The following is a 19,658-nucleotide window of genomic DNA, read 5'->3' as shown; positions in this document are numbered from 1 at the left end:
TACAAGTGTTTGTGTCTGAGTAAGTACTAGTGTGTGCATATGCAAATCCTCAAGTGGTATGAAAGTAGTTGTCAGGAGTGGAAAGGGGGAAAGCTTAATTATGATGAAGATGGTTTTAAAGAAACAGAAAAAAACCTAATATGTTGTTTTAAGAGAGTGTTGTAGAGAGGGTTAGTTTCTCCCCTTAATGATGTTTACATTTTCATTTAAAAACTTTTGCTACATTTGCACCTACCATCCACTACTGTTTTGTTGCGAAAACTCCGGCATTGACCCTGAAAAGGTACCATCCCAGCGACCACACCCCAGAGTATAACAATTCGGACCCAAGTTAACGTTATTTCGACCACATGTTTTGTCCAACATGCGCCAGCGGGGCTGTACCAAACCAGCAATCAGCCGACAGAAAAAAAACCTGCTGGAAGCTGGAAAATCACTGTCTTTAAATTGACTGTAAAAATCTGTTTTTAAAATAAATGTGCTGATAATAATGATGTTCACTTGTATGTGTTATGTGCTTGTTTATGTAAGCCAACCTCAGGGTGACAGGGCTTTTTCAGTTGCAGCCCCCTCCCTTTGAAACCCACTCCCACCTCACATCAAAGCCGCCACCACCCTTGCAGTGTTCAAAGCCTCCCTCAAAACCCACCTTTTCAGACTTGCTTTCCCCGCCTAACTCATTTCAAATCTCTCTTTCTGCCTTAAGTCTTAGCTTAATGTTTTTCTCTTTGCTCTATTCTTAGCCTTTTAACTATTTCTCTCCTAATAAAGTCGTTTATTTTTATTTGTTTTGTAAGCGCTATCCATTCACCTCTTGGTTAACTTATTACTTAAAAATCCTGTATCTCGGCTCCTGTGTACTTTTTTTTTTACTATGTATTTTTGGTGGCTTTTTAGTGTGCGCAAATGTTTTCTTTTGCTTTAATAACATGGCTGTTGTCAGATGTCAAACAATTAATTGTCAATGAATTATCATGAATAAAAACTATATTCTGTTGGGTTGTGAAAAACATTGATCAATATTTCTTGGCCATTGCTTAAAAGGTTTGTGCATCTCTGGTCTAGTGGGTACAGGAAAGGTGACAGAATGGTGTCTTAGGGCGTTCCTACTCAGTTCTATCACCTACACAGCTCTACCGTCTTGCAAACTGAGGCTTGCTGATGAAGTACTCTGCAATCCAGGACAGTGTGGGAGAAACGTACCACCTGCATCCCTTTGTGGCTCATGTGTAAAGGTTCTCCACAATATTCTATATGGGCCGTCTCTTGAGCACAATTAAAGTAAAGCACATTTTAACAGATATAGTGATACAGCAATACTCAATCACTCAATTTCTAGTCTATTGAGAGACAGCTTCCCATTACTGCTTACTACTCTCAGCAACATTTCTACCAACTATTAAACGTCATAAAAATAGAAGATCCATTAATCTTTAACCGTATAAAATGGTATCCTATCCTATGTTTAGGGTGATGTTCACTTGTAGTGATGCACAAGTAGGTCCAGAATTTTGACCAGCTTTCCAACAAGTTGGGCAGCCGTGCATCACTAGTCAATCACACCCTGTAATCGGCACTACCAATTACACTTCAACTATATCCAATAGGCCGAAGGCCAGGGAAGGAAATCATATTTTCGTGGCTGTCTTGTCCGTTTGCATGCGACTCCGTAGGTAATCCTGCAAACCGCTTTGTGAAATTAAATGTCTACTAATGGACAGGCTTCTTAAATCCAAAGAACACTTAAATCGTGTGGTTTACATCCTCAGAAAAATCATCTCTGTTCAATTGTCAATAATCTTTCTCTTTCCAAAAAAAGTTCCCTAAAAAAGGAGCTTTATACAGTAGTACCCTTTTCTTTTCTTTATCTTTGCTTCATTTAGTATTCCATAGCGCATGAATTATGCATTCATTTGATCCTCCAGAATTTGGGTAATCTGGGTTACGGCCCGGGGGAGCGCTTGTTTTGTTTCAATAAACGTCTCTGTATACTTCATTTTGTGTGTGATGTGATCGTCCCGAGTTACATTCTATTCGTCAACCCCGTTTTCAGTGAATGCTAGTCTGAAGACCAGAGTTTAGTTGGAAAACACTTTAATAATGCGTTGGGAGTTATGCAGAGTGCAATAAATTACCTGGATTTTCACAGATGAGCTTCAGACATTTTTGGGGGTGTGGGTCTTTAACACGACAAGCATGTGCGGCGTGCATGGAAACGCACACATCAATAGACTTTTTTCTAAGCTCCGCCCCCCAGACTCGAACAACACAGACAGCTTGCTCATTGATTTGAATGGGAATATCACAGATTTTCCACATAAAATATTCATACATTTTTGGAACCAGAGCTTCAAAAAATTATAATCATTAGTATTACTGTCATCACCTGGGCGGGGGAGATATGTAATTTCCCTGACGTTAAGCTGTGTGTGTGTGTTTGACAACACAGCCACAGCCTGCGTTTTGTCAGTGCAGTTTTGAGTTGGGGAAAGTAATGACAAATGCCCCCTCCAACGGCTCTGGATACTTGGAATCACTGCTGCAGGTCCCCCAGCAGCAGCAGCAGCAATGCCAACGGTTGCTAAGCTATAAGGGGCGGAGCTTAAAGGAGAATTCCGGACATTTTAAGTGTTATCTTTGATGTGTCGTTACTCACCTACCGACGTAAACAGTGGCATTGTTTATTTCCAGTTATTCCCCTGTCGTCATATTTTCAACCCCCTCCGTTGTCATAATGGGAGCGCGTGTCATAGGGAAATTCGTCTATTATAACCGATGCAAAGTTATTTTTTTCTCTACTACTACTCATTGTGGAGTCTTATGATAGTCAAACATGCAGTGAAAGTTCCTGAGAGGCTACCGCTAATGACGAACGAGCTAACGCTAGTTGCTTGTTTCTCAACATGGCAACACCAAGTTGCCAGGTTCTGGGAGAGAAACAAGCAACTAGCGTTAGCTCGTTCGTCATTAGCGGTAGCCTCTCAGGAACTTTCACTGCATGTTTGACTATCATAAGACTCCACAATGAGTAGTAGTAGAGAAAAAAATAACTTTGCATCGGTTATAATAGACGAATTTCCCTATGACACGCGCTCCCATTATGACAACGGAGGGGGTTGAAAATATGACGACAGGGGAATAACTGGAAATAAACAATGCCACTGTTTACGTCGGTAGGTGAGTAACGACACATCAAAGATAACACTTAAAATGTCCGGAATTCTCCTTTAACGCAAAGTCTATTGCTTCAGAAACCTTTGGGGGAGTGGGACTTTAACATAAGCTGACTATATTGACGCAAAAATATTGTCCCCGGAGTAGTGCTGAAATAGCACTGTATCAGTGCCGGAATGTTTCAGCAGCACTCTTTCCCCCCCCCACCCCTCCCCTTGAAAAGGAGCAACTCTTACCTTCCACTCCACTGATGCACTTGACACGGTCGCGCACCTCCACGTTGTACCCCTCAAAGGACATAAATACACCATCCGGATGGTAGGGTTCCCGCTGGGCATACACCTTGGAATAGCTGTGCTGGAACTCAAACCGGTCATAGCCATCGTACTGGACAACCTTGCCGTACACTTCAAAGTACTTCTCCATCCAGCTGAAGGGCAGGTAGATGTCTCCTCCCTCTCGGCGACCTTTGATGGTCACGTCATCATTGATCAGGCAGTCGACTTCTTCGTACTTGGTCCCTCCAACAACACCCACTACGGGCGGTGGCTCAGGGGGCTGTGGCGGTTGCTGCTGACTGCTGATACTAGCATCCCCCTCCTTGGGGCTTGGGGCAACTGGCAGAATATGTGGTAGGAAGCGCAGGGAGGCGTCACTCGAGCAACGGTTCCAGAGCAGCACAGTGATGAGGGTAAAGAGGGTGCAGATGAAGATGAGGGTCTTGTAATTGACCCGTGCAGCGAGGCAACGCATGGTGACAGCTCTCCTGGATCAGGAAAGAAAAACACAGAAAAGGGGTCATGTTAGTGAGGGCAAAAATAAACATTAACATTCAGCAGGTTAAACTGACAGCATGTTGTGGAATCTGGTTTAGATTTAATACAGATCATTCTTATTGCATATTGTGTTCAATATGCTGCACCATGTCTGACCTTCAACCGTCATAGGAGAATTGCCTTTTTCATGTCTGTGAAAGCCTAAACTAATACGATTCTATCAAAATAGACACTGCTAAAGTCAGACAGCATAGCGTCTGTGAAGATCGATTAGGGAGCATTGCTTACACACAATTTAAAAATAGTAAGATCATTTTAGATTAATGATCTGAAAATGAGCTGATCGCAAACCAAATGCAAATCTTTTCATCAGTATGTAGAATGGGGCTGTATGCATGGCAGTTTTCCAGTAATTGTCCCTTCAAAGGGATATGGGGCTCTGAATGCTGGGAGCAAACAATATTGAGACATGATCACTGTATGGGTGAGCTGCTTTGGAGGCTCTGACAAAAACAACATTTTGTCCAATTGTCAACTAAGAAGAGTGTGTTTATCTCATTGGATGACTCAAGAGTCAAGTCAATGAGACGGTTAATAAATGAGGAGTCTGGGGATGCCAGAGACTAAGTATCGATGGATGGCAGCCTGACAATGACATTGAGTGGTTTAGGCAGCTTACAGAGCCAATCAGTTGGGCTCCGCAGTCCACGTCTGCCATGTTTCTCTGGCATTATCATCAGCCCAGAGAGAAATCAATAGGCAAAAGGGGGCTTCCTCCTCCCTTTGCTAATTACAACTCACAGCTTGAAGAATTTACAAACACAGCAGTGACAGAGTCGAGCCTTCATACAAAACAAGAGGATGTGAGGAAAACCAGTCGCCCCCAAGTTCATCTCAATACCACAACCAACTTCTGATAAAGGTCAGCATTATTAATATGAATTAATTGCCCAGTGGGAGCATTCTGCCCAGGCAAATTATTGTGATTGTAACAACGTTTTCTCTCAAGGACAGTTGTGTCATCTAATGAAGGCAAGCAGTTTGCCAGAAAAGTGTCTAATAAGCGAATATAGAGGAAATGCGCATAGTCTGATTGGACATAATATATACTGTATAGTGTATAGGCCCCTTGTAAAGCTTTCCAGCACAGATGAAGGAATAAGCAGTGAACAGAGAAAACCATTTAAATACTTTTGTTTAATTGAAAAAAAGTTACACAGTATGACTTTTAGCAATCATTTGTAAAAAGAATATAAAAAAATAAAGAATAAAATACATTTACAGAGCAGCTCTTTCTGTGGGCGCCTGGAAGTGCCTTTAGGCAACCGAGAAAAAAAGCCCAGTAAAAATCCATATTAACTCTCTCAGTGCCAAGAGTTTTTTCATAAAGTACTCCCCCAGTGCCAGCAATTTGCGTATTATTTTTTAATTTTGTAATTTTTCATTCAAATAAATTATCTGATTGGGTGTTTAAACCCATAATACAGTTCTACCAGTAGAGAGCAACAAATCGACACATTGATGACCTCGCTGGCTCACTCGACCCCTCCCAAACAGGCTCACGTCACATCCGTCATAACCGGATGTTGACATTTTTGACAATCGTTGATTGGGCTAAATTACGATGCGATACACGACTACGATGACTGATCGTCACCCAGACCAAAGAGAGTAGACGTGGACCTCTCCGTTTGTATTTTATACCGTGTGAAAAACCGTGACTTTCCCTATTCTGGCCGAAAATGATCGCGGGAAAAAAATGAGAACCGGAAACGGAATCTGCGTCATGAAACCGGAACCCAATGAGTCTGAAGGAGTCAGGAAGCGAAAGTGATCATGAAAAATAAACAGAATAGCGCGACCACAGTCAAAAGTAAAAACTCGGGATTTCTCGTGCTGGCACGGAGGGTACTCGGGAAAAACTCGGGATATCTCGGGGCGTGGCACTGAGAGAGTTAATGCTTTAGTGATATGCAGAGTGCAAAAAACAGTGTGATTTTCATAGGTAAGCTTGAAAACATTAACCACACAAAAACATGATTTTTGGTTGAGTGACATGCATGCGCACGTATACACCCGCCATAAGTGTTTATCATCAGGATGGGGGACAATTATTTTCACACTTAGTACACCTAGCGACTGCAACTTTCAACACCATGGAAGGTGGTTAGACTAATGAGATGGTATGGCGTTGATCTGAATAAATCTACAGTAGTTTGATGTGTTGATGTGTCTAGCAAATAGCAAATGGAGCATCTCGCTAGCACTTCCAGTAGAGCCAGCGGCAGTCAGTGACGACACATGCAGAGTGGTAACTGCATTTGTGGTGAAAGGACTACATACTTAAGTTAATATTCTGATTACACCTCAATGCTACAGATTGTAGCGTTTGCCATGCATGCAACACAGGAACTCTTCACTCTGTGACGTAGCCACTGACAGGTCCTGGTATAGCTACCTACGTCTTTGCAGATTACAGTAGGCCTATAGCCTTTTGTTTGCAATAATGAACGGTTATCAGTGCATCTAGTGTAGTAACCGTTAAGCAGAACGTAAATTAAATGATTTTTAGGGTTCATGGTACTTGGTATTTTGGATTTGGTTCCTACTTAGAATAGAATAGAATTTCAGTACCCAACCGTCACTTTTCTCTAATTCATAACAATCACACCAATTACGACAATGCTAGCACTTGTAGTCCGCAACATGTAGTCTGAAAGCCAAAAGGAGCAACAGACACTTGGATAACTTGAAAGAGAATTTAATTGTATAAAAAAGGGTGGTGGTTGGGGTGCAGAGATAATAAGACAGGCTCTAGCGCAGGAAGCCATGAGGACCTTGAATGGACTGCTTTAAGGTTTTATGGCCCTTGGGGCTTGATGGTTTAACTCTATTAGCCTTATGGTTGTTGGATCCAATTTACTCGTTACGATTTCGCCTGTTTTTATTGCTCTGCGCGGTAACGTTGCTGCAAAATTAAGAAGATTGCAGCTTGTCAATGTATTTAGACTTCTAGAATAGGGACCTGAGGCCATCTCTTAGTTGGTCCCACACAAGTCTCACAGGTGATATTAATATTACAAAAGACACCATGATCTGAATAAAGGCCTATACAGTATGCTTGACCTCACTCTTCTCACAGCACAAAATCAGAAAAATATGTATACACAAATTATGTCATTTTGTTATTCATAGATAAAACACAATTTAACCATCGACCACAGCTGAACACCATTAATACCGTCATTAATGCCATGGCAAATGCTCAAAATAATATTGCATCACATCATTGGAGATGATGTATTCAAGGCAGGTTTAACCCAGAGATGTGTTGAAAAGAAACTTTAGCAAGGTAATGCAGAAAGGGGCAGGGCCATTGATCTGAAGACCAGAGAAATGTAAACAGAGCACAGAGGTCATAAGGAATTAGGTCTCTGAGGTCCGATCATTCACAGTGTTTCTGCTCTTCTGAGGGATCAGTCACTGGCCTGGCTCAGATGACAGGCATTTCCTTGTGAGGCCGCGCACTGGCAGCAGCTGTGCGACACATTGTTGAACATATCAGGAATCCCTTGCTCTAATAGATGCTTCATGAGCTGCACTGAGTGATCCCCTCCCTGGCTCAACAGTATCTATTTCTATTTCAAAACTTAGGGGCTTTTCAAGACATCAGTAGAAGAGGTGGTGTTCACCGACTGTGAAGATGATAGAAAGCACATCATACCAGAAGGTCTTGTTCGGAAGCATTACTGTGCAAATACTAGGGGTGGGTTATTTGATCATACTGTCCCGACGGACAAAGTTGATTTGTAACATTTGGTCCATACTACATGCATTAAGTCCTGCTGCATCCTGCTGTCTCCCCATATTTGGGCTAGACTGACATCATCATTAATATGATGTCAGAGATCCACAAGGGAGTCACAAATTTATTGGACACAGTTTTGTTGTTTTGCAATGCCCGCCGTTGGCACCAATCGCACTGCGTAATTTGCACTGCGTAATTTGCAGGCAAGACCTGGTGCAAATTTGCACACATTCGTGGCACTGATCCGACTGACACACTCGATGCTGCATTGGGATGTCAGCCAATGCGAAGATGATGTGTTGAGTGGTTCTAGAGATATGCAAAGGAAAGTGACACACACACACACACACACACACAAGTTTAATTGAAGTATTTACAAGAAGAAATTCGAATTCATGAGAATTAATAAATCCGATTTTAAAGGTTGCCAGATTATTATTTTTTTGGCAAAACACACAATGTTTTGCCAGAAACTAACAAAGCTTGCATAAACACAACACAAAGAAATGATCATGAGCCAACCAAGTTTGAAGCCTTTTCCTTCCCATGAGTTGATGGTTATGCGCAATTACGGATGAACCAATAGATACACACGGAGATAGACGGGAACGCCCAGGAACGCCCATTCGATTTTGTCCCAGGGGAAAACAGAACGATCTGCCTCATAGAGTTACATCATACACGATCGTTTGATCACTTTCAGAGCTATTTTATGGACGATGGAGACATTGTCAGCCAAGAAAAATCCATCAGAAGGACAGCTGGAACACAATCGTCCACTCGCCCTCGGAAAAGTTGACTTATTATTAAGATATATGTGACTAAAAAGACCAAACATTGACAATCTATGAGCTCACAGCGCGTCGGAACGCGACGCGTTGTAACTGTGAGCTAGATTGGCAATGTTTGGTTTATGTTCCCCCCAGAATACGTAAACTGGGGTTCATGTGGTTTATCAGATTATCCTTATATCTTATTGCATTAGTCAAGTTTCAGCACAAGCGCCACTGAGACCGGAGATCTGTTTACCTCTTTCCATCTCCGTCTGAGTATCAAAACACTCGCCCCAAAACACACTCGCCCTGGGGCAAACCCGCCGGTATTCACCTGGTATTCCTAAACTCAGTAAAACTATGCCTAAACTGCTAAACATAACCTTATTCCTAAACTGAACCTCAGTAAAACTATGCCTAACCCTGAACTTATTTCAAACCGTAAAACAAATACAAGAATACAAGAACCGCTGGTCGGTGAGAAAAATGGGGGCGAGCGTGTTTTGGTGCGAGTCTTCTGGTTACCTCTCGTCTCGCTCCTTGTTACAAAACATGTTTACATATGCACCGTGTTTAATCGCCTGGTAGAGACACTATTACAAGATATGATCAATTAAACTTACCATAATATCAAAACCCAACAGCCATTAAGTCATCAATAATGTTTATAGTGAATTTGAAGTACAGTTTAGAGACTGTTTTGTGAACGGCACGTACCGTCGCCATTACCATTTGGCGAAGTGCGTCATTTAATATCATGCAGGATTTACACACTGCTTTAGCTCCGTGTTCATTGCCAGATTAACAATTGTGTTTTCTGTAGGTTTTTAAACGAGGATAGTCTAGGGTTTGGCTGTTTTGTGTGTAAATCGCTGCATGTTGCGTTTCCAAACTGCAATGGAGTCGATGTCTCCTGTACTTGGAATTCACTAAAACGTGTTCTATAAACATCATTGATGAATGAATGGCTTTTGCTTTTTGATATTATGATAAGTTTAATTGATCATATCTATAGAAAATGTAATAGTGTCTCTTACCAGGTGATTAAATCCGATAATCTCGGGCCATTGTGTTGTGTTGTATCCTCTGTTCAGTCAGGACAACATTCCAATCGGACTCTTGTTTAATTTGCTTAATGTAGCATTCCTTGTCGAGTGGCAACAGCGTTCTGTGCCTGTGATCTGGCAAGCCATGACGCCTGCTTTTAGATCAGTACACTTTTATGACACTATGCCGTGTGGATGTATAGCAACCAAACAACCAATAGAACTGGATACTCATTTTGCTGCCTGGTAAGTAGCTCATTATTAAGACTTGGCAAAACCACACAAAGATAATTGAAGCAGTCCTACCAGCTTTTCCTCAATGGATGCAGTATGTGCTCCTGATATGTTAAAGATTTATTTAAAAAGTTCTCTCCTACAGTAATTTATCAAATGGCTCCCAGCATAGAAAAAACATGCAGTTTTCAATTATTAGATTGCTTAAACATAACTAAAGAACAATAATAATTCATCAGTGACCTTGTTGAAAGGCTTTATCCCTTTCTCCTGGTTCCCAGTGCAAAATAAACTCAACATGACAAGCCCACTGCAGCACTGGGCTTAGGGATGGGCAGACAGAGTTGTTTTTAATTCTCCTGCTGTCCTCTGGTGTAAAAATCACAAGCAGCCATCATTGCAATAACAGCCTAGTGCTAGTGAGCTGCCCTTGGGGAGCCGTCGGAGTAGAGGCTTGGTGTTTGCGTGCGGCGCAGGTGTTCCAGCCCTAACTAAACTCCTGACATTTTCAGTACACTCTCCTCTATGGGTGAAATCACATGGGGGTTTCAGACTGCCTGTAAATTATTAGCTCATGCTGGAGCTGAGAGGGCTGTTAGCTTGGAAGGAGGTAGAGGGAGAGAGAGAGGGAGAGAGGGAGAGAGAGAGTGTGGTATGTGTGTGTGTAGGCGGGAGGCAGAGGCAAAGGAAACAACTCATTGTAGAAGACAGCTTTTGCATCTTTAGATATCCGCTTAGTGTGAGTCTCACTTTTCTTTCTTCCGTCTGTTGTGTTTACTCACATATCAACTGTGAAGAGATTAAGAGCTGGTTGGGTGGGGCCTCCCAAGAGTGGAAACACAGCACTAATCATTACTAATCATGTATCATTACCCAACATGCAAATTATCTATCGCATACTACAACCACACAAAAGAGCAAGAAACATGGAAAGAAACCTCAAATGTGAAGATCCCCATCTTAAGAAATGTTGAAAATATAATAAAGTTTAGTTTTGTATTCTTGTTCAATGTCTTAACATTGCTTTTTTTCAGATGGACAAATAGATTCTACAATAAACTGTAAAACTAAAGCATGTAAAATACTTACGTACTATACTTTTTATTACAACGAGTGGCCTTAAATATTGTGGCAAAGATGTGAGAGCTTAACATGATGTGTAAAGTAAAAATCGAATGCATTTCCCCCCTTATTTTCCCTTTATATAAAATGTACAGTTTAAATCATGTCTGAGGCTTAGGATGGCTGACTGCATAGTAAGTAATTGCAGTAGAAGAACCGTCTGTATAATAAAACAGTTTCTGTTCAGCTTCAGCACTGGATGAGTAAAGATGTCAATAAGCCCCATCCAGTTGGATGCAGTACAATATGCAGGGGATATGATCAAGTTTCCTCTATACAGCCGTCAAGTTGTATTGCTGTATATGTCTTGATGAATTGAATACACAGGACCACAATGGAAACAAGCCCTCAGGGCTTTTTGTGTTATCTTTTAGCATTATTGTATAACTGTACTTTTTTACAAACTGTTAAGTATTCAATCAATAAAAGCAGCCCACATTTAAACAAAAAAGGGGGAAAATGTGTGGGGTGGGGGGTGAATATGTAGCCAGCTGAAAATGAGACAGTACCTGGTTATCTGAACGACAGCCTGTGCTTGTGGAACATATACTGTACAGAAAAAAATCAGTGGAGGGGAACATCTAAAGAGCAACTTGGGGGCGTGAAGTCAAGGCAGAGCCTCTTCACAAAAGAAAAGCCGTTTGGTGAACCGATGGCTCTAAGTAGCTCTTAATAATTCCTTTACTTTCCTTCACTGCCATTTGCTACAGTAGATGGGTCCATTTTGAATGATCAAGGGAGAGAGACAGATAGAGAAAGAGATGGATCGACGGAATGAACCAGCATGATTTTCATTCTTAACACCCTATCCTCCTGATGATGGACTCCACGCCTTGTTAATAATTCATGGCTGTGGGGGCCCTGGCCACTCTGCTGGCTTCCAACTGTACAGATGTCAGAGAAATGGGGAGGTGAATTGTTTATATTAGTATTCTCTCACTCATTTTATGCCTCCACCGGCGATAGCCGTAGCTGGGAGCATTATACTTCAAGGCTGTCCTTCCGTATGCAAGAACTGGAAATGTAATGTATAGAGATGTAAAGTAAGGTATAGCACTTTAAGGTATAACGCGGTATCAAGCAACCACAGTTCTGAACCGTAGGCCTTTCCTTTTATGACCATGCTCACTAGAGATGTGCAGATGGGCTCGGACGTCACCAGAATCGGCACGTACATATTAATCATCCATCCGCATTAATTATAGTTTGCTTAGTTGACCACTTAATTACAGTGTATACCAAAGTAAAATCTTATATTGTGTTGACTGAAAGCAGTCCTGTGATGAACATGCTTGAATTCAACTCTTAGGTATCCACAAGAATCAAATGTGATTGTAATAAATCAGATCCTGAAAGAAAAAGAAAAGGGAAAAAAAGAAAAATATGTTTTAAATGAAGGCATGGCCTTCATTTAGTCTGCTGCCAGTGTTGTATAGCAACTCTCCTCTAATGAATAGGTTTGTCTCACCTGCCGCTAAATCTGCAAAAAATAACCTACCACCAGCAGTTAAACAGCCTCAGCCTGAATTTTCATTTCGTGTCACTCCATTATTCAGTCTGAAAGCTCTCTCAGTGCAGCAGTTTTCTGGGATGGGGGCGTGGCCAAAGTGGGACTCTTTCGCGATTGGTTCATAATGGATCATCCCCATCGGGCCGGTTAGATTTTCAAAACCCATGTCTTGGACAGCGTCACCAGACCCTTGAATCGCTACAATATTAAAAAAATGTAATGGCCGTGGCTTGCGATTCAGGGGCTGGAGCCAGGCTAGTAGTGAAAAGGCAATATAGTCAAATTCCTTTCAATATTGTTAAACAGACTGACACGGATTGCTGTTAAGGATTGTTTTGTTCATTTACAAACTGTCAATAAATATTTAATGTGCAAAAATTATACAAGCCTGATATGCTTTTTTGGCATTTTTTTGTAAAATAAGCGGCTCCCCCAAACTCTGGAAGGCAATCATATCCAATTGAAATGGAATATGAAAAATCTGAATCACATGACTCCAGAGATGTTTAATTTGTGTGAATTCTTTACAAAATCTGTGTTTTGAAGAAAATGCAAAATGGCGGAAAATATAGTTGTGTGGAAATGGCCTATATGGGCAGTTGTGTCATGATGGATTCCTTCATTCCTGAAGAAAGAATCCAGGGGGATTTTGTTTTTGATTGTACGACCTACGGTTCAAGAGATATAGACCAAAGTGTAAAGTGGTCAGTTATTAGGGCCACCATGAAGCAGATTTGAAAAGTTTAGATGGCGTGCCGAGATTATGAGGATACTACAAGGAATTGTGAGGGGCAAGGCTTTGATCAGTGTCTATGAATTTGCACAAGTAAAACTCTTTCTGCACGCAGCCTCCCAATTACCGGCCTGATACAGCCTAATGACTCCAGGAGGGTTCAAAGACTTCCTTCTTCCTTTATGCTACCAACGTTTTAACAGATAAGAAAATGAAAACACAGGGCTCAGAGGACATGTAACTTTTTACATTTGTTCAGTTAAAGAGACAGAGACATAGTTCACTTCATAACAGCTATAAGACTGGGGAAAAGCATTATGCATTGTGCAGGTACTCACCCCTATTCCATTTACCAAGAAACTGTTAACTAGCTTGACATCCTGTTGATGACCACCCCAACTCTGTCCAGCGCTGGCTCCTCTGGTTAAACTTGCAGACAAAGCATGTGAACCTATAACAGGAACAAAGTGAACTTCATTACAGTGATTGTCAAATAAGAATCTTCCTTAATCAACCCCAACACTTGGCTTAATGCCTGGCTATGGGATACACATTACAAGCATGATCTACAAAGAAAGTTGGGTGAATAAGGCAAACACATTTTTGGCCATTTGTTTTTCCTATGAAGACAATGGCTGAGGAACTGACTAGGCTAATTCCAGTCTATCCAAAAACAACTTGCATTAGTGTTTTGGTTTTTCAGAAGTAGAAAAGTCACCATTTATGTTCTACAGTTCTAGAAGAAATCACAAAAAGCCGGCAACTGAAAGATGTATCACTTTTTGTACGCAGACATTATGAGAACATAAATCAAACATAGAATATAGTGTGTGCGTATATGTACAGTATGTATGTATGTGTGTGTATATATATGTGTATATATATATATATATACATACATATACACACACACACACACACACACACACACACACACACACACACACACACACACACACACACACACACACACAATATATAGAAATGTACAATGTATGACGTCATAAAAATAAAAACAGTTTAAACAGCTGGGGGAATCAACAGATAATTAGAATAGTTACAATTAGTTAACTTCTTTCAAATAAAACTCAAAATGTTTGTGGAAATTATTGCTCTTGCACATGCATTTATAACGTTTTTTGTTTTTATCCAATGTAGCTTAACCATGTCATGTGATATGCTTATTATGCTAGTTCAGTACACTTTAACAACACTCAGCCCACTACAGAAAATTCTAGATGAACATTTCCCCAGGAATTCCAATGAATTCAAACAATCCACTAGTACCACTGACTATTATCCCTCTAAGAAACGTCCCTCAATTCTGCACATTGTCCATAAAACATCCAGCCTTACACTGGGCTACAAGCCTCATACTAGTGTAAATCTAAAATGATGTAAAATGAAATCCTTTGACAAAGCTAAAGGGTAAAACGCAAAGCATTGATCACTATTCCATGCCGAGAAGCTTTTTACACACCAAGTTTTGTCAGGGAAGCAAAAGTGATTGCTGTAATCCTTTTTGACCAGGTCTGAATTATACCAATACATCGATACTCACAATGCACCAGTAAATGATGATTAGGAAACAAATGCATAACTATTTTGTCAAAATGATCAATTTACAGGCGTTTAAAAATGAGGTCATTAACGTACCGCTGCCAGTTTATCACAGCCAAAGTGCAGAGAGCGACATTAATACTTTACTCTGCGATTAATCTTAGCCATATACATTTCCGATCAGCTCCTGTCTAAAGTGGCTGTTAAACTAAAGATGGTGCTACATCACAATGTCAACGAGAGCCTATCGATTAATTTTTTTATGAAACATGGCTATTGACAAAGCAATTAAATTAGATATTATATAGCTTATACCAGCTGGTCACCCAACAGAAGCTGTTGCACCCACTGCAGTTTCACACAGTGCAGAGGAACAAAGGGAGTGAGTTGAGCCAAGAATAATACAAGGCAGAGAGGGCAGACAAGTGCCTGAGTCACATGGGAGGATTTGTGAATGCCAACATTTTCTTTGAGTGTGGACATTGGTTTGATGGACTGTGATAAGAGGTCTGGTAACTCTGGTTGTAAAATGTCCATCACATTGTAATATTTGATTACACTTGATCAATATGATTACACTTGATCTACAGCTATTGATCAAGACCTTGACCAGAGCAAGGAATCGACACTAACTCACAAATCTCACAGTCCTGCAAGTCTTTTAGTGCTTTGGTGCCATGCCAATAAACATGAGGCTCTAAGTCTTCACCATTAAAACTATGAAGATGTCTCGTTTCTAAACTAGGTCGCCCCCACTTGTACAGTGCTGAGTGAAAGTAGAACAATGTTATATTTGTTTAACCAATATGTCCAGATGCAAGATATTGTTTTCATGAACTGACAGACATGGTAAGAAATGTTCTACATCTGATCATTATCACAACATAATAAATCACAACAACCATGCCCACAAAATGTGTGACAAAGATAATTAACCATCTTTGTTTATCACTGACATCACATGTGCAACTCCTTTGAAACATATTGACCAATAATTAGGCTACTTAGAAATGTATTATCGGTATCGGACAGATATCAAAAATAATTCCCAGACAGTATGTCGCACAGATGATGGTTCATTAATTATGTGCCAACCACGTACAAGTGTCGGTGGAAAAATAGCTCCCGTTAAAAAAGCCACCTGAAGATACATATACTGAAATATAGCCCTTTTCCACATTTTTGTAGCACAGAGATGCAGAGCAGGTCTACATTTTGGACAAAATGATTGCAAAAGCAATGAAGCATAATGCGATCATATTTCTCATTCGCAGCTTGTTTAAATTAAATTGAAGTGTTCAGAAGGCCTAATTCAGGTCATAACAAAGCAGTTTTTAGATATCTGTATAACAGAACAAAATAAATGTTGTGGCCTAAATATACTGTTTGCTAAATGGGTTTCCTCAAACAGGCCTTTTGCTTTATGTCAAACAAACATTGTTTTTCTTTTACATCTTCACTTTGGAGGGTTACACACAATTCACACATAAAAGCATGGTGCAAAAGCATGAAGCCGAGCATGCCACTGAAAGCAATAATTGGGCATGTCCGAGGTTATGAGTGTCGCAGCTGTCACTCATGTGTCTGCTTGTTGTGGTGAACAAATGGACGGGGGTGCGTTTTTAAATAATAAAAAAGAAATAGCAGCTGTAGATGAGAAAGGAATCAATATTGGTTGACTACATGACCTATTTATCCGCAAAAATGTATAGGTTGTTAATAAATAAGCTGCCAAATGACCTTAACGAGCCGTCTGTACTTTTCCCCCGCACCTGGGCACAGAGGAGACTGGAGTACCGTCCACACCACCGTGGCTCAACGTAGCCAGCACACAGACAGACAGGCAGGGAGGAATGACACTAGCGATTTTTATAATCTTAAGTAAGCTTAAACCAACTGCTTCACAAGAACAATGTTGGTGTAACTAAGGAATTTGATAGGGAATCTATATTTTATACATAGAACTTTATGGAAAGCGTAGCTCTACAGTGGCGAGACTGCTGTCAAAATGACACAAGCAAACTTTATAATGTTAATAATTAAGCACAAACTAACTGCTTCACAAGAACAATGTTGGTGTAACAAAGAGAATGGATAATATATGTCATAATAATAATAATAAATTAAAAGTGTGCTGTGTCAGTGATATCTGTTACATAAGTATTTGAAGTTCGTGCAAGACAAGTTAGCTAAAGTTAATAGTTATAGCAAGACAAGTTAGCTAAAGTTAATAGTTATAGCAAGACAAGTTAGCTAAAGTTAATAGTTATAGCAAGACAAGTTAGCTAAAGTTAATAGTTATAGCAAATATCATATTAATTATTACATTTTTGAGTTTATGATTTCACAATATAATGGACAACCTCAACGTTCTCATGCCAAAAGCTTCAAATAAACTTCCTGAAAAGCAAAATTAATCCAGTCAGGTATCTGGGATCAGACGGAAAATAATCTTAATTACTAAGGATGTTCAATCAAGAACTATAAGACGAGAACGGCTTGGATAACTGCTAATGACCATGGCTTCAAGGTGGCTAAACATGCGTCTCTTCAAGCTGAGCACTGAGCTGACACCATTTCCCTTGCCGTTACAGTGTCCTTTTCAGTCGACCTTCCTGATGCAAGGGGTTGACATATTCAATACAAATTGTGATCCTCCATTTTAACGATTCTTGTGCGAGTAGCTTTAGAACATTAGGCAAAGGATATAACTTCTAGAGAAGCTGGACTGTAAATTATATTAGCCTATTAATTACTCCCGTCTCTCCTCATTTGCTGCCATCCTGACACAAGCAGTCATCCATCAGGTACTACACCTTGGGTGTGGTGATGAGAGAGATGGAGACCCATCTGCTGAGCATTCACAATGCATCCATTTTCTCTGGGGGGGGTTTATTGGCTGGCCAAACACTGACTGATCACATCACTGAAGTAGGACAGCGACTATCGATTATTTTCTTAGCGAATATTCCATCGATTACTTTTTCGAGTAATCAGATAATCGGAAAGCCTGTAAAATACAGCATTTGTTTACATTTTCTATATATAATCAATTAATTAGCCACTTAAGCCCTGTGTTATACTTCGTCACGCAAATATATTTTTTTGGGGGGGTTAAAAATAAGTGTTAAATAGCTCTATATTCTGTAATCATTGTTATAGAGTGTTTGTTCAGTAACAGGGGTCTCCCCATCTTTGCTGCTCTTTAGTAAACAGAAAATGCTTTTTCAGGACTAGATACCCATTTTATGCTATCAGGAGAGATAACTGAATATAGATAAGATTAAACAAGAAATGAGCAGAAAGAATTGGAAGTGGAACACTATAAATTTGAAGCTGTTAAATGGGTAATCATTTCCTCTTCCCCTTAAATCCATTTGATTTCATTATCGATTTTTTTTAATGATCAATTAAAATCAATTAATTCGATTAACTGCTGCACCCCTACACTGAAGCTAATACAGTATGGCACAAGGCACACCTGGCCATCTGATGAGTTTTCAAAAGGAAGGTAAGTAAATAGGCATGCTTAGATCTGCAGGCTGATCCATTCATGCCACTAATTTTTTCAGCATACAGCTTTTACCATCTATCTCTGACTTTTGTCCACACACACATACACCAACTGAGCTTTCATTTAAAACACAGATCCCCATGTGGGAGCAGGTGAAGAGGGGGAAAAGCAGCTCGAGACCAAAGAGCATATATTCTTCAAGATCTATCCTCTGACAGCAGTCACTCGCTCCTCAAGACTCACTGCAGTTACTGCTGTCATTTTCATAGGAAGGTGAAAGTGTGCTCCTCGGAGCACAGGTCTCCACCAGGCCGGGTTGACTACCCAGGGCCCGCAAACATTGGTCATAGCCACTTGGAATGTGATCTGAAAAACTTAAGTTGCACATCTTGTTCACCTGACCCCAGAAAATGTAATCTGGCACAAACAGGGCCTAAAAGTTGTGTCATGATCCAAGGAAAAAAAGATGTTGATGTTGAAATTTGGGATGGCATTTCATCCTTGGCCTAGTGGGAATGTGCGTGCAAAGTTTCACAGCAATCAGACTCAGCGTTCATGATTTGAGGCATTTTGTTCAAAGCGGGCCACTCCTGCAAACTTCAGAGGGCAATCTTAGCCAAAAGGTCTTGATCACATGTCTATAGAGATAATGTGTACCGATTTGTGTGATGTTTGGACATAATCTATAGGAGTAATATTTTTTTAAAAAATACAAAAATCGGCCGAGGGGGTATCATGCACCCCCGGAAATATACTTCTAATCAATGTTTCGTGACTGTAAAAAAAATTGCTGGAAATGAAGAGCTATGTTAAAAAGTCAAAATGTCCCATCTACCAAAACATTTGTGAGGCCATTTCAAAAGATCTATTTTCAATATTGCAATTTACTGAACAAATAAGGTGTCTAGACCTATATTTTGAGGGTCAAGGATCATAATGAAAATATTCTTAAAGTGATCAATGTACCTGTGGCATGCTGGTGTGCAAATCAGAGCGGTTATACAATATCATCAAATTCATTTTTTTTTTACCAATTATTATTATGCCAACAGCTGCCACAGCTCAGGTAGAATCAACATTAAGGTCTGCTACAAAGTTGGTAACGTTAAAACAAACAGCAGCTATCTCTCCGTCTCGTCTCCCTCTCTCCCCCTGTCAAAAGCATCAGCTTCCGAGACATTTTAAGCTGCGCCAATTCATATCAGCCTCGAAATCAAACTGTATGCACAGCAACGTTTCAATTGATGTTGTCCAACAAGAATTTAGATCTCAACCACAGACAACTGGTGCCTAAAAAAACATATTGACAGAAAATAGTGCTGAAAACGGTGAAATCAGGTGGGGCAGTGCAGGCAGGGCATCAAGGCCACTGTGGTCGTGGGGCATCTATATTTTTGAGGGGCACACG

The 19,658-nt window shown here is 40.4% G+C and overlaps 1 protein-coding gene across 1 annotated transcript in view; it reads right to left on the bottom strand.

Moving 5' to 3' along the window:
• glceb (glucuronic acid epimerase b) overlaps nt 1-19,658 on the bottom strand; it is a 58,633-nt gene that overhangs the window by 21,122 nt on the left and 17,853 nt on the right. The window contains exons 2-3 of the mRNA XM_080426024.1: nt 13,515-13,627; nt 3,411-3,940 (exon numbers count right to left, since the gene is read on the bottom strand). Of these exons, the coding sequence (XP_080282150.1) occupies nt 3,411-3,927 (517 nt within the window). The 5' untranslated portion in view covers nt 3,928-3,940; nt 13,515-13,627. The remainder of the gene's footprint in view (nt 1-3,410; nt 3,941-13,514; nt 13,628-19,658) is intronic.

Source organism: Gymnoscopelus braueri, assembly GCF_963280865.1.
Source record: "Gymnoscopelus braueri genome assembly, chromosome: 1".
Classification (NCBI taxonomy): domain Eukaryota; kingdom Metazoa; phylum Chordata; class Actinopteri; order Myctophiformes; family Myctophidae; genus Gymnoscopelus; species Gymnoscopelus braueri.
This window is presented reverse-complemented; position numbering and strand designations above follow the sequence as displayed.